This window comes from Setaria viridis, chromosome 2 (assembly GCF_005286985.2).
Source record: "Setaria viridis chromosome 2, Setaria_viridis_v4.0, whole genome shotgun sequence".
NCBI classification, from domain to species: Eukaryota; Viridiplantae; Streptophyta; class Magnoliopsida; order Poales; family Poaceae; genus Setaria; species Setaria viridis.
In genome coordinates this window covers 30,242,015-30,257,617 of record NC_048264.2, presented here as the reverse complement: position 1 = coordinate 30,257,617, position 15,603 = coordinate 30,242,015, and the positions used below count along the sequence as shown (strand labels likewise).

The window sequence follows — 15,603 nt, the reverse complement described above, 5'->3', positions numbered from 1 at the left end:
AACTCTGCTATTCATCCACAGGTCAAATCATTCGATGGTAAAAAAAAAGGGTAAAAAACAAGAGCTTTTGACTTTCCCGTGCTATCAATCTTCGCTAATCTTTTGAATTCCCATTCGCCATCTACTACTAGGACCAGTAAGAGCCTAAGAGGTCATGACATGACAATGTGTGAAATGAAGTCATACATGGCTAGGTCAGCAGGTGCAGTCTCTACATGGTTCAGGCAGGCAGCAGCTGGTACCTTCAGTTTGAAGAGTTCACAACAAAAAAAAAAAGAAGGAAAGGATAAACAAATCCGAGCTTATCCTAACAGCGCAATGACAACCCTTTCTGCTGCCATTATTGACGAGATTACTCATGACACCTTGCTGATGGCTGCCCACTGTTGAGAAGAAGTGACAAAGCGCCATGGGATTCCTGAATCCAAACGCTAGGTCAGGCGAAGACAAGGAGAAAAGGCTCAGAAAAAACCACCACCATCCCTTAACCAAGTCCACCACCACTTTGATCACTTTTGAGTGAAAAACCACGATCGATGGATGGATCATTCCGGTGTCACATTCTTTTTGGAAAAAGATGGCAACGGTACCGCCTTTTCGACCGGGCGTCGCCTGGCTGCCTGTCTTTTCCTCTCGTTTCGAGCACAAACCAGGTCAATGCGAGCCTCTTTTTGTGCCGGCTGGTATATGTGGTATGGTATCCAGGAAAGTGCCCGGAGCTGCAGGGTGTTCTCATTTGGGGGGGTTCCTGAGCTGGTTGTTGGGTAAATTGGTGTGAAGCTCCATCCACTTGTGATGTGTAGGCTGGCGAGGCTCCAATCATTCCTCAACATTATCTTGACACTTTCATTAGTGACTAATTCAGTCTCATGTGGGATTGGGAGCAGTATGAATTTACAATAATTTTGTTATGAATGCTACTTTCCTGCTGGTCCATTATTAATAAAAATTTGTGATTTTCTAACAGGAACCAACTGTGCTCCAAAGTATCTCCATATATAAAACCCTCTAATCCAAACGGCCCTCAATCAAAACTGTTTACATGTCACCCACCCAAGTGAAAACTCGAACTTTATTCCTCAAATGTAATGTTTTTATGCATATATATGTCTGTACTTCTTGCTAACCCTAAAATTTAAACAGTCTCAACTCTCAATCAAACCCAAGTTGACGCAATTTTGATATCATAATACAATAATACAATGATATGTTGCTCTCCTGCATATTCGAGAAAAAATATAGATAATCATACTTAGGGCATTATTGTTTGACTATTTACCCAAGCACATATATGTAACGGGAGCTGGTTAGGGAATTTTGGGTGACCATAAGCAGAGAGCTACTATACATTTTTTTGGAGGGAAAGCTACTATACATTCGCCCATGTTGACTTGAATTTGATTGTTGTAAATTGAAAGCTAAGTTGTCGATCGATGACAGCGATTACAAATTCACAGCACTCTGGTGACAGATTTGTCACGGCATACGGATCAGCGTCCCCAGCTAGGTTCGTCACCTCGTTTGAAGAAAGTGATAGTGATCTTGTCCGATCTTCTCATTCTAAAGGCGGAACAGCTTGAAAGAATTGTCACGCTCACATGGCCGGAGTGTGTACGTCGGCTGCACTATGCATGTAGATGACTGTAGAGCCAGTTGTCTGAGTGGCTGCCTTGGGCGGGTTTTTTTCTTCTTCCCAAAAAGCAGCTTTTCTTGGAAGCAGAATGGTCTTGCCGGTTTGTCTTCTGACTGTTGAGTGGTTTAGGGTTCACTCGAAGGCGGATTTAGAAACAATAGTTTCACATAGCTTTTGCACCTGCATTGGAAAAGGCAAGAATGGAAAGCTCCTCCAAATAGGACCTGGAATTGATCATATCATGTGTTTTCAATCCTTTTAGTGAAAGTAATACCTTAAGAGTCGGATCAAACTTAAGTGGGGATGCAAGTGTGAAGCCCGCAAAAAATGGCCTATTTGCAAGTTTGCAGACAAACCCACTTGCCTGCTGATGTTTTCACTGAGGGCTACAGTTCGTGCAACAAGGAATTAAGAAGTCAGTAGATTTTTCATAATTTGATCGTGTTGAGTTTTATATATCCAAGAAATGAACTAAATCTGCGCCTTTCAGAAAACGTGGATATATATTGGAACAAGAGCAGACTAGCAATGGTATCAAATCCGTACCAGCAAGGGAGTACGGTTGGGGTGTGTGAACCCATGATTCAGTGGAATATACATCGATCGCTGTGATATCTGAAGAACCATCAGACTGAGAATGTTTCAGGGAAAGGATCAAAGCTACCGGTGCACAGCCAAAGTCGCTTGTGGCCGGCTCCACTATGCACAAGCTTTGCGACATTTCCGTGGCATCTTCTCCAAAACGGTCAAAACACGACAGAAGGGACGCCGCAGCAACTTTTTATGCTGCGCTGGACCTTATTTTCTCACTGCAATTCTCGTGGAAAGGGTCTCGTGCATTATGCAGCGACTATTGGTGGTAAAGGCTCTAGCTAATGCTAATAATCTCTGGTCTGAAAAGTTTTGGCAGACCTTTCTTTTTCACAAGTGGCTACTATAGCTGTGAAGAATGTTTCCGCTTTCACAAATGACGGGCACTTGTGCGTTGAAAGAAACTTCGAATGGACCAACTGCAATTATGCATGGTTTTCAAGTGTGTGATTGCGATCAAGTATTTGAATATCGTGGAGTAATACTGAAACAATATATTGTTTCTTGAGATAGAGTTTAGTACTACAATTTTTCGAACCAATAACATGTAACTAAAGTACTCTGTGAGGGGTTTTGTAGTTGCCAATGGTAATATTTGGGAGAAGAAACAGAGCCACCAATGTGAATAGTTGGGCGACTGCCCGGATTGGTAGTTATTTACCTCCTTTTTAAAAAAAGATTTATTTACCCCTCTTTTGACCTGATTCAAAGTCCTCGGTGGTGCATGGGCTTCAAAAAGTTAGAAAATTTACATATGTTGCAACCAAAATTAAGCACTTTCCTTTTCCTTTTCCTTTTCCACTCTTCTCTGGGTACTAATATCAATTACATCCTAATAAGACTCCAAAATTAAATGTACACGTATTGTATATTAAAATTTTCTTGCCAAGATTCTTAGAACCTGAGAGACAAGGGAAGCACCAAGGTTGCAGCAGAGTTATTCAATAGCTTCTTGTGGAGGCTTGTTGGACAGAAGAGACATGGTGGGTGAGATGGGACTAAAATGGATAAAATAGCCACCTGGCTTCAAGCACCATTTAACATAACTGATCGCAATGGGAAAAAAGAAATATGCATGCAACAGATTAGTGGGAAAACAAATTGTGCAAAATGAAAATGTGGGGAAAATGACCATATATTGAACATGTGGCATTCCTTACTGCCAAAAAGAAAGCTTTGCTGTAAAAAAAATTCACCATATATTTGTAAATGTCCTGCCTTTTTTTTTCCCCTCGCGGAGTCGCTGTTATTGCCTACGTGGAACTCTTAATCCCTACGTACAGCCTGCATGGCCCTCCCTTCTTATGATTGTGTACTCTATCCCAACATGATGAAAGAGCTCTGGAACATCTCTTTCTTCAGTGCCCTTTTCCCAAAAATGTTGGATGCTCCTGCATGGCTGCATCTACACATTGTTCAATGCTCCTTTTTTAACCCTCGCCAGTTTCATAGTACACCTACAAATTCCCTTCTTCATGGATGTGATCATTCTCATGAGTTGGAGCATCCAGATGGCTCACAATGATCTAATTTTCAAGGGGATACAGCCATCTGGATGGCAAACTTGCAAGGCCTGCTTTAAATCTAAATTTGCTTTCGTTATTCTTCGAGCAATAGATACAACTAATGTAGTTTACCTCATTTCCTCTGTTTCGTTCTTTGTATCCTAATTGTAATTTTGCAGACTCTGCTATGCTACTTCTTTCCAATATATAATATAACAAGTTGGAGCAACCCCTCCTGTTTCAAAAAAAAAAATATCCAGCTTATTGCCAAATAATGATTAGCGTACTCTATGGTACCGTTGCCGACTATACATGTTAATCGCGGCGCTAAGCAAATATATACTTTGTTAACTTGCTGCAGCTATCTGTGTATGTGTTTCTGTGTGAGGTCACCATGCTTCCAAATGATAAGGATCTGGTTTTATACATGTGCAGTTGACAATATAACTTAATACTGTTGTCGATGTGCTATTGGTGTAGAGTAGAAACACGGCTGACTTTTGCTTGCTCGGTACCTATACGTAGGCCGTAATCAACATAATGTTTGACAACTGGGCACGATTCTTATACTGATATTCTGTTTGTATGTGTCTCGGAGGAAAACAAATGTAATTCTGTATAAATTTTATTTGCTTCTTTTGGTAGCCTATATGTTAGCATTAGTTGTCATTCAACAAAATGTGTGGGTGGCTCCTCATCAGTATAATTGCCTCTGGCCTCTCGAAACTAATTTAAATTTACACCTGAATTTGCAATGTTTTTTTTGCCTAAACAAAAACCTTGCAATTTCTGAAAACACTACTTATGGTTGACTAGCGAATAGTCTCTTTGGTAAGGTTACCAATGAAAAAAATAAATATTTCTCATTGACGCAAGATATACAATTTTTTTTTGAGGGAACAGGAGAGGAAGACCCATGCTAGTTATATATTAATTATAAAAGGCAAAAGGAAGGTACAAAAGGTTCAAATTAGGAAACAAAGAACGAAACAAAAAAAAATTAAGAAGATTACAATGTATGCTCTAGCCATTCAGCCATAGGTTGCTTCCAAAAGTCTTTTACTCGGTGCAAAACCAAAGTAAACAAGTGCTTGAAACGTATTGTTGTTCCTTGACAAGTAGGATCAATTGCCTTGAAGATCCAATCATTTCTTGCCATCCAAATACACCAGCTCATAATAACAATGATTTTCATGAAGAAAGGAACTTGTAGCTGGTTGTTGAAGCTAGACAAAATGTCATAAGGTTGCTGTTGCAAATCTATGAACAGACCGAGATTGATCCGGCACACTTGAGCAAAAGGACATTCCAGTAAGAGATGGAAAAGAGTTTCCTCCTTGTCATGGGTACAGAGGACACAGGAGTAGGATGGTAAAAACATGTGTTTCCTTTTAAGAACATTTATTGTGCTCGGTCTGTCCTTTAACACGAGCCAAAAGAAGACTTTATGTTTATTTTGGCATTTCGACTTCCAGAGCCAAGTATATACCTGATAAACCTGGCGATGTCCAGTTAAATGGCGATATGCTTTGGAGGCTGAGAAGAAGCCATTGCCCCATATATAAGTCCAAATGTCGAAGTTGATCCCTTCCAGATTGGTTGCTAGTAGAAATAGCTGGTTAAGAGCTTGCCTGGGTAGAGGAAGGTGAAAAAGTTGCTGCAAATCATGTGTCAAATATGCCTTCTGCAAGGAAATATCTTTCTTTTTGGCAAAAGAGTATAGGTGTGGATAAACTTGAGATGATACTTGTTGATGCCACGTGTCATGCCAAAGGTAGCATGTGCTACCATCTTGAACTGCAACAGACGCTAATTCTTTAAATTTGTCAAGCAACTTAAGAATATCTCGCCACCAGAAGGATCCTTTTTTGATTTGTCTAGGTAATTTTCCATTGTTGTAATACTTTTCCCATATAAGGTGTACCCAAGGTGTATCTGATCTATTGAAGAATTTATGTAAGTATTTTAGCAGCAAGGACTCATTCTGTGTCTTAATATTAAGAACTCCCAGACCTCCTTCTTTCTTTGGTAAAGTTACCATTTCCCAAGCTGCTTTGGGTGGCTTTTTGTTGTTAATATCAGAACCTCGCCAACTTTCGGGAACTAAAAATCTAAGCGTGTAATGACATGTTCATGAGATCATAGGCTATCAATCTCTTGATATTCCTTACATTATCATTAAACTCTAGAGATATTTGGGTGCAACTTGAGAATACTTTGAGAGAAGAACCACCAAAAATGCGTGTCAAGGGGCCCAGCAAGTTGCAAGGGCCGGTCATATAGTAGACCAGGCTTGAGTGGCTGCAAGGTAGAGAGTGGTTATAAGATTTCGTGACTATATACGGAGAATATATGTGTGTGTGTGAGAGAGAGTACCCCCAAATCAAATTGTGGTAATGCAAATAGTAAAGTAACTTCCGGTAACACATTAAGATTCGTCGTCTACAATGAGGTGCATATATATGTGGCAAACTGGCAACTTCATCAATTTTAATATATATCCTGGTCTAGTTATTTGGAGATGTTCACAAATTAAAGGTGTACATTGGACGTATATGTGTTTATAGGGAGTGACTGAGTGAGTATTTATGTGTGCATATGAAAGTGAAATGTGTGTTTTGGAAAAAAAAACCTAAGAATCGAACTGATGCAACATGGAACAGCGTGTGATGTAAGGATTTTAGTTATAAACTGGCACCGATCACTTAAAGTTAAAATCCTGCCAGATACTTATGCAACTAGTACAATCTTAAGTAGACTCCTGTGGTCTATAAAATTACATATCCTCTAGTTCTTCTATCTCTTACTCCTATTATATGCAGAAGCACAGCTAGCCTGGAAAATGCTGCAACTATATATCCCCTGATAGGCTAATGATTACAACAAAAAAAGAGTAGAAATATATGTCGTGTCGACTGACTGTTGTATAGTGAGAAAAAAAAAGTAACGTTGCACATCAAGGTCTCTTCCTATAAATAAAACACCCAGCCAGACCTGGCCCCAAGGCATCAGCCACACGCCGCCTAGAGCAAGCTAGCTGCTGTGCTGCTGCCCCGCCGCACTCGCTGCCATCTCCTAGCTACTCCGGAGAGCTCGGCCGACCTGACCGCCGAGCAGCAAACAGAGCGGAGATGGGCAGGGCGCCGTGCTGCGACAAGGCGACGGTGAAGAAGGGGCCGTGGGCGCCGGAGGAGGACGCCGTGCTCAAGGCCTACATCGACGAGCACGGCGCCGGCGGCAACTGGATACAGCTCCCCCACAAGATCGGTAGGTGCAAGCACCTTCATCGATCGTCTGCCTTGCCTTAGCTGCAGAAGATCAACTCGATCGGTTATGGACGCTGGCTGGATATGGGATCGTTAAGCTTTTTGCTGGTTTAATTTGTAGGGTTGAACAGGTGCGGCAAGAGCTGCCGGCTCCGGTGGCTCAACTACCTCCGGCCCAACATCCGGCACGGCGGCTTCACGGAGGACGAGGACAGGCTGATCTGCAGCCTCTACATCAGCATCGGGAGCAGGTGAGCATTAGGCGTACAATTCAGCCATTCAAATTCCAAGCACCTTTCCAACTACTGCAACTCAGAGTTAGTAGAGATCGTCAATAATCAGCTGCCTAGCCAGCTATAGCCTATAGCTAGCTGAGGAATTCTTCCATTGATGATCTTGGGTTCTCGGCAGGTGGGCAACCATCGCCGCGCAGCTGCCGGGGAGGACGGACAACGACGTCAAGAACCACTGGAACACCAAGCTCAAGCGGCGCCTGCTCGGCGGCGGCCGGCGCCCGAGGGCGGAGACGCGCCTCCAGCTCCTCATGAGCCCAACCTGGCAGCAGAGCTCCTTCGCCGCCTCCTCGTCGGCGCTCGAGAGGATGCAGGCGAGCATGCGTCTGCACCGGCGCCACCACCAGCAGGCTCGCCTCGACATCCCGGCGGCCTTCACCTTGTACAACTACGGCAGCAACCTCGGTGCGCCACTGTGGCCAAGCCCGTCCCCGTCCCCGTCGCCTTCTCCTTCACCGACGGCGAGCGAGGGATCAGAGATGCGGCCGCGGCAGCTGCCCGGTGCAACTTCCACCGCTGGTTACTCCGGCCTCTGGTCTCACATGCCAAGCAGTTTCAGCTATTATACAGGAGCCGGAGTGCAAGAGCACATGGACGGTGCCTGCACTCCGCCACTATCGACGAGCACCGGGGGAGAGACGATGACGGCGGTGGGCGTGGAGAGCTCGAGCTCGACGCCGACGACGGCAAGCTCCGCCTCCGCAACGTTTGGTGATTTCGACGATGAGATCAACATGCTGCTCCGGCAGATCCAGTGCTTGCCGGAGAACGGCCAGATCGGCGACGAGGCGGGGGACGGCGTAGACGGCTGCTGCTTCAGGGCAATGAATCATGAGGCGGTGGACGGCAGCGTTGTTGGTTCTTGGAGCTGCTGCTCGACTCCTGGAGTGGATTCAGTGTTCGATGACTACGTGCAAGGATACAACCAGTAGCCAGATGCTTTGCAGACATGCACTACTAGTGCACATTAGATTGCTTAGATTACTGATGGAATGCATTTAGTTTTGTGAACGTGTGATATGATACTGAGAGTAGGTTTCATTCTGAATATATCTGTGTTTCGGTGTGTGAGAATATGTATCATAGTTCAGTAGTTTTCATTTCTGATCATTTAAATATATAGTGATTATAATCCTGTGTGTTGTAAATGCTAATGGGATACATATGAATCTGGCTACGCATATACACCGATTTCCTCCAGAAATTCAGGATCAGAAACATCGACTTAGTATGCAGTAGTCTGCAGTGAATAAAACCCGGTTGCCTACTTGTGTACATGCAAGCAGGAAGATATGTTTGGTTTGGCGTTTATCAGATGCAACTTATGAACAATCAAGAAGCTTTAGTTCAGATGCAATATTCCACCAATTATTCAAGGGCGACGAAGAGGTAGACTGGAAAGTTAGTTGATTGGTACTGGATTTAATGTTCTGGTAAATTTTCATGATAGATGATTTGTGATAGCACTTGGAAATAGCAACAGTAAGTGGTACATTGCAATAGGAAGTGTTTACGAAGTTTGGTAAAATTCAGGATATAAGAAAAAATAAATTAGACGAACTCATCAGATCGGTTCCTCTCATATGCCTTTCAATAATGAATGTACTATGCTGAATTTTCTACTTAACTATTGATGAAAACAATCAGCAGTACAGGTTAATACATCTGTATTAATGATGAAACTAAAAGCAGACTATACATCTGTGCATCAAATGAATCAATTACACTGAACAGTATGCGATGACCATAGAGTCCTTTGGTGCTTCGCAATGGCAAGAGATAAAAGAATACTACTCCATTACCCCCTCAGAATGCATGTACGCAAATGATGGTGGACCAGGATCTTGATTTGAAACTTCCCTACCTGGTGTTCCTTCTCCTTCTGCTGGGCTTCCCGAATCAGTGTCTGAATCAAAGTTCTCGATGATGTGATTAGACATGCCCCATGGGCTCTCAACTGTAGGATCAATGTTAGCAATTCTGGTCTCATCTTTATCCGGAGTATTGGAGATATTGTCATGCTCATGAAAAATCTTGAAGAGAATGGCAAGCAATGCACGCCATGAACCCTGACTGCAGGCACTGATCAAATGACTCCGATTATTATAAAGCGTTATGCCAACATGCAGAACAAGAGCCAGCAATGAAGATGCCCCTGTGATCATGAACAGCCCAAGGAAGCTGTGCAGTGTAAGGCTACTTGAAGTTTGGGAGTCAAGTTTGTCTGGGCACATTGTATCACGGTACAACTCTTTCTCCAGTTCAGCCATTGTGTCGTTTGACGCCAATTCCAGTATTCCCCTTGAAATTTCAGGTGCGAGTGGAGAACCTCGAGGGAATGCCTGTAGAAATAGTATAGAAATGAGAAACGTAATGTCAATAACACAGTGCTACAAAATGATAAGATAATTTATTAATCATTTCTAGAAGCCCTGTGTGTCAGTGAGCCAGTTATATTTAACATTTGCACAAACCCTGCATGATGATGGGGAACAATTATATTAATCATAATTTTCAATTACAGTGGCCAATATAACAACAAACATTGCACAAAATTAGGAACAAACTGCATGACAATCTCCATATGAATGGTTGAGTTTTTTTTTTTACTTTGGTTCACCAAACCTTACAACCCTCACGATTACGGGGAAGAGACCCCTCCTCCTTTATCTGGGCTTGGGACAGCTATGTTGAAACAACATAGGCGGAGTTATTTAATTTGGCAGAGTAAAATTATTAATGTTATTTAATACTTCTAGAAGCATGCAATCATTCAATAATATGATCATGATCTTGAATTTTTCAATCCCACCAGAAAACAAATCTGATCATCCATCTCATCCTTAGCTGGGCATTTTTACATCTAAAAGATCCAGGAATCCAAAGACCACAATAATTGATATCATGGCACCAAATTTATAAAATCATGATCTAGTAATATAGCAGAGTTCTGCAACCTAGCTGTACTGAAAAACAAAAGTATAAAAGTCACTTACATAACCAAATCCATCGAATTTGTAAGTTGGCCCAACCATAGTGTAGTTGTGGCAATACTTGGAGAGAAACAATTTGAGGTATGGTATTTCATCAACAATGACGGCAACTCTTCCAGTTGTTAAGGCATCATTGTACTCCTCAGGAGAGTTGAATGGGATCAGTTTTGATTCATTAATTTTCAACCGTTTCAAAAGCCCAGGCATGAAAGAATCGGCAAGGTAGCCAACATAATCCCCTCGCCTGATAACTTCATCTAAATTGGCGACTGTTGGCTGAAGCTGTTCTACCGTGAGAATTGAGCTTAAGCTTGCAGTATAACTCTGCTGCAATATTAGCACCACGAAAAGCCAAACTACTACTGCAATCCTTGATAAGTTGTTCACAATACTCTCCCTATGAGCAAATACAAGTGTTGAGAAGGAGAAGTAGAAGGTAGATCCAATTTGACTGGTTGGTGGTCCTCTGAATTCATGATTTGTTCTGTGCTCCATAAACCAAACTATAAAACCTGTGAAGACAAAGAAGGCCCCAGCTCCTAACCATAGACCAGCTGACAAAGGCTTGAGGAATGTCCATGCAGTCTTCTGTCTCTGGTCCCTAACTGGAACCAGCATGCGTACGCCTGACTCGGTATAAGGAAGAGTGAAGTCCACATATAAAGAACGGTTGGCTAGAATTGTTATATCACCAACTACTGCATCAAATTCCTGCCAGCAAATCACATAAAACTGGTTGAGAAACTTTAGATAGAGGCTACGAATGTCTACCACTTTGTACATATTTATACGAGTAGAACAAAATATTAGGAATAATATTTACACAAAAGCATTTGACTATGACTTAAGAGGGGGTAACAAATCCTTTTAAGAATTGAATGGAGGAGGAACTATGTTCTTTTGGTGACAGGAGTTTGTAACCAAGTTAATAAAGTTGATTTAATTAATAAAAGAGATACTGCCTTCTATTTGCAGTATTTAGATAAATCACCACTTAGAGTGTTGCAGTTAGCTGACAATATACATTCCTAAAAGAGAAATACACATGCTGAAAAGTTACCAATCAGATTATTGCACAAAAGCAGGAATATGGCCCAGTGCAAAACGAAAATTGTAAGTGACAATGAATACTGATCTTTTGTGTGGATTATGCATATTCATAGTAGAGAAATATAGAATTAAAAAGTGCATAGACTTAGTTAAGTTTATAATCTTACATATTTGCATGACTGATAATCAATAAAAAGTAATCACATCCTACCAGTTCTATGTACTCGAGAAGATCATAAAGGACAGAATTTTGCAGATGATTCTGGATAATTACTAATCAACTAATTAATTTGTATCATTGGCTAGTTTGAGCACCAAGTTTAACTCCTCTGGCTTGATCATGTCAAGAGCAAAATGGAACAGAGCAAGGTTCAAACATACATTAAGATAAACTTTGTAGACAAGTGAGTCATAGGTTCCATTGCTTTCTCCGTTACCATCTCCAAACTCTTCATAGTGAATGGGTACTTCATAAGGTAATGCACGAATAACTTCCTCAAACACACGGACACAGAACCCGGTGGCTTTACCATTTGCAAATTGAATAAAATTGCTAAACCCAGGTTTAAAAGGTACTCCTATTTTGAGTGTTTTATTTGCAGGCAATAGCCATCCTCTTGGTGCCTTGTCACTGCCACCTGGCCATATAATGTTGTAAAGATCAACCTTCTTTTTCAGATTTCCGGATATGTTCAATCCTGGAGTCCAAAAACCAACTACTTTTCTGTCCTCACCAACTGCATTTATTATCTTGTAAGTTGTTGATAACAATTTCCAGTCCTGAATATGGAATGTCCCAGTCATGCCAATGAAACTAGTCTTCAACAATGCACCATGCAATTTCTCGGCAGCCTTGGAAGTACTAAGTCTGTCAAAGTCGGTGGATCCATTGTTTGTTTCAGACACCATGATGTCTGAACTCACATATCCAGCCTTCTCTGCAGCTAATGCTAATGCCCATACAGTATCATATGCATACAGACCAGAAAGTATAGGCCCATTCAGTTTTGTGCCTGGATTTTCCCTTTTGTATTTCCAATGCCATCTCTGTTTAAAATCTTGAAGTCTCTCAGTGTCTTCAACATAAGGTTCAACCCCAACAACACCATTCATCACATCAAGTGCAGGAGAACCAATTACGTCAAAAATATCTGTCAAACCATATGCTGTAATCCATACAAAGCCTTGGCCCATCATCCCCTCATCCTTGGCAAACCGGAAAAACTTAAGGGCTAACTGGTATGACATGCGCACAACAAATACACTGGTCCAATTGCCTTTTAAACTTGAGATAGCTCCCTTTATCTCATCATCTCCAGCTGAAGAATGGATCTTGCACCTGTACGAAACACGAGTACCAACATGTCTCAGGGCATCAACAAGATCAGGGATGAATCTAGTGTTGGTACCATCATCCTCGATGACAGGAACGACTTCCCTCCAATTGAATTTCTGGACGAGCGAGGCGATAGCTTCTGCTTGAGAAGAATCATTCCATGCCATCCGGATGAAGTATGGGGTCTGACTGGGCGACCAGGATGGGCTATCTGCAGAAAACGAAATGATTGGAACCGATGACTTGTTCCCAAGCTCTGCAAGAAATTTGGCTTGAGTTGATGTCTGTGGCCCCACGATTGCTTGTACACGAACATTTTTTAGTAGATCGACACCTGCAGTGTTTCCCAAACATATGTAAGCAACGGTACTGAAAAGAGTTCAGCGGCGCTCAATCATTCTACGTTAACACGAAAATTTTCGGTTTCAAACCTGCAGCAGATGCAGGGATTCTAAGACTAGGTAGCAAACGATAAGCTTCAGAAACAGAATACAATGCGGGCTCTTGTTTTGGGGGAGAAAACAAGATTCAAAGCACACAACTTCTGTCTTATCCTAACTGAAAGCGGGGGTGGACAGCGTTCGCAACCTATGTATTGGCCAGTGTAAGTTTCAGGCGTCCATAGGAAAGCCCCGATTTGCATACTATACAGTGGCGGCATCTTCGCAACATGGATGGATCCCAGGATATGGCATTGCAAGGTTTCGGTGATTCAGTTATCGCTACAAAGTACAAACAAAACGCGGGCACGGGATACCTTCTCCTTATGACGCGGAGCGGAGCTCGGTGGCGCGGCAATCGGAGGGGAAGGAGCCGACGAGGAGGGCAAGGTCGGTAGGGCCCCGGCGGCGCGGGAGGCTGCGAAAGTGCCGCCACCGGAGGACGCCGTCCGCAGGTGCGCGCACGCTGCACTGCACGCAGGGGGGATCCGGCAGTGAGAAGTGGGAAACTGGGAACAGAGAAGCCGTGGTGGTGTGGGATGTGGGCTCAAATTCACTGGGCTGTCACGTTGGGCCGACATCGTGGCACGTTTAGATTTGGGCCTTCCCGCCTTAGGCTCGCACAGTTGCACTAAGCGTTGTTTGTCGAAAGGCCGACAGTTATTCATTATTTTTCTTAATCAAATTATTTCAAATAGTCAAATTCTCTATTAGTATAATTGAGGCAATCTCCAATGCCTATTCGTCAAATGGCCCACGATACTTTTATTTGATTGTTCAAAGATAAATATTTTTTTCCTCTCAAGAAATGTCCAAATTAGGTTGAAAAATCCTCATCCGTCCGTAAGAAATTGTGAAGGATAGAAATTACCCTAGACCATTTGAAAAGAACACTCAGTAAATCTTTGGTATCACGTAGGGAGATAGAGACGCTGGCGCATGGTGTATTGTGAGCTCCATTCGCGTAGCCTAACAAGCTCAGGCGCATTGCGCAAGCTCAAACTCGGGTCGTGAAGGTGGACAAGCTCCCGTTCAGGTTCAACCTTCCTCTGCTCGCTTTGGTACCCGAACCGTGCATGCTCTGATCGGCCTTCGGTTGAAGAAGCAGAACAGGGATTTTAGCTCTAGGATCCTAGATTAGATGGATCAGAGGATCGGAGCCAAAAAGAAAAAGAAAAAGAAAACCCCTCCGCAAATCGCTCCATTGCCTACAACACACATGCATGCAAGTTTGGGTGCGACGCACGCGCTTAAATTGCCAAGCCTAGTAACGAGATGTGATCGCGCAAGTAAGCTGCGAGAGCTAGCTCGCCGGACTTACCTGCCGACGCGGCGTCGACGGCGCTCGGTCCGGTGTCCCTGAGGTGCAGCCTGACCCTGGTGCTGTAGCTGGCGTACCGCGCGTCGGCATAGAAGTCCTCGAGCGCCAGCTCCATGCACGCCCAGCTGACGTTCCCCAGCCATGTCGTCCGGTCCAGGATCACCCCGACGTCCACCCGCCGCCTCCCTCCCGCCGCCTGCCCCTCTCCCCGCTCGGCGCCGACGACGAGGCAGAGGAGGAGGACGGCGAGGAGGAGGCGAGACGAGGGACGACGACGGGGCGAGCGGGCACCCGCCACTACCGGCTGTTGAGCCGCCGCTCCAGCTTTCATGGATGATTGATGCCTAAAGGAGAAAGCGATTCCCTTTTGCTCGATCCAGTGACTGACGATGGCTAAAGGAGAAAGCGCCGTACCAGGCTACCAGGAGACGACTAGTAGCTGCCCGGGCTCGCACGGGGCACGGCGGCTGGCTTGCATGCGGTGCCGCGCCGCGCCATAGCGAGAGGTCGCCGTCATCGCGCGCGCGCTGAACCGGCCGGGTGGCGCATTGCCGCGAAATTCTACACAGCCATACCCATACAGCGCTGCTCGTGCCGTGGGAGGATGCATGCATGTACAGACTACAGAGGCACAGAGCGATCGGTCCTTCTGCGCGCGGCGCAATGCAAGCCACCGGGTAATTTCGTGTCCGCACGGCGTGACCACCCGGCGTCGGGCCGGGCGAGAAAACTTCAAGCCGGCCGTGGCTGTGGCGCCGCGTGTAGTTCGACAGGCGGACAGCGTGAGCGGGCAGAGAGGAGGCGAGGAATCTGGAATCGGGTGCTGTGGTTGAGGTCAAAGTCGTCGAGCGAGCTTCGTCCGCCCAGTAGCTGGATTATTTGAAAACCCGGCCCGGTGGTCCTCGCGAAGGAACACCGGCCGCACTGGGAGATCGCCGGGGGCGTCGTTGCTTCACGTCTCTGCACTGACGCGGTCAAGCTGGAACTGAATTTAAAACGGCAAGCAACTTATAATCTTCTGCGGCGCGCGGCTGGAGAAGTAGAGATCGATCGATCTCCTGCGAATTAAAAACGGCAGGCAACTTACAAGCTAGAATGAACCCGACAGCGACGTCGATCGTTTACCCAGAGGATTAAGCATGGGAGCGAGTTTTCCTGGTGAGCGATTTGTCACA

General features: G+C 44.3%; 2 protein-coding genes across 3 annotated transcripts; one reads left to right on the top strand and one right to left on the bottom strand.

Annotated features, from left to right (window-relative positions):
• The first annotated feature begins 6,720 nt into the window (after positions 1-6,720).
• Positions 6,721-8,423, top strand: LOC117845530 (uncharacterized). Its single transcript, XM_034726589.2, has 3 exons — positions 6,721-6,996; positions 7,117-7,246; positions 7,407-8,423. Exons 1-3 carry the CDS (start codon positions 6,861-6,863, stop codon positions 8,218-8,220), a joined length of 1,080 nt encoding a protein of 359 aa, XP_034582480.1. The 5' UTR covers positions 6,721-6,860; the 3' UTR covers positions 8,221-8,423.
• A 416-nt stretch (positions 8,424-8,839) lies between these two features.
• Positions 8,840-15,167, bottom strand: LOC117845529 (glutamate receptor 2.9). 2 transcript variants are annotated; one of them, XM_034726587.2, is made up of 4 exons: positions 14,429-15,167; positions 11,713-13,001; positions 10,285-10,992; positions 8,840-9,630 (listed from the first exon to the last, which is right to left on the bottom strand). In XM_034726587.2, the coding sequence occupies exons 1-4, from the start codon at positions 14,757-14,759 to the stop codon at positions 9,079-9,081; spliced, it is 2,880 nt and encodes a 959-aa protein (XP_034582478.1). In that variant the 5' UTR covers positions 14,760-15,167; the 3' UTR covers positions 8,840-9,078. The 2 variants fall into 2 exon arrangements, with proteins under 2 accessions (XP_034582478.1, XP_034582479.1); XM_034726588.2 differs by lacking the exon at positions 14,429-15,167 and adding an exon at positions 13,425-13,634.
• Between the last annotated feature and the right edge of the window lie 436 nt (positions 15,168-15,603).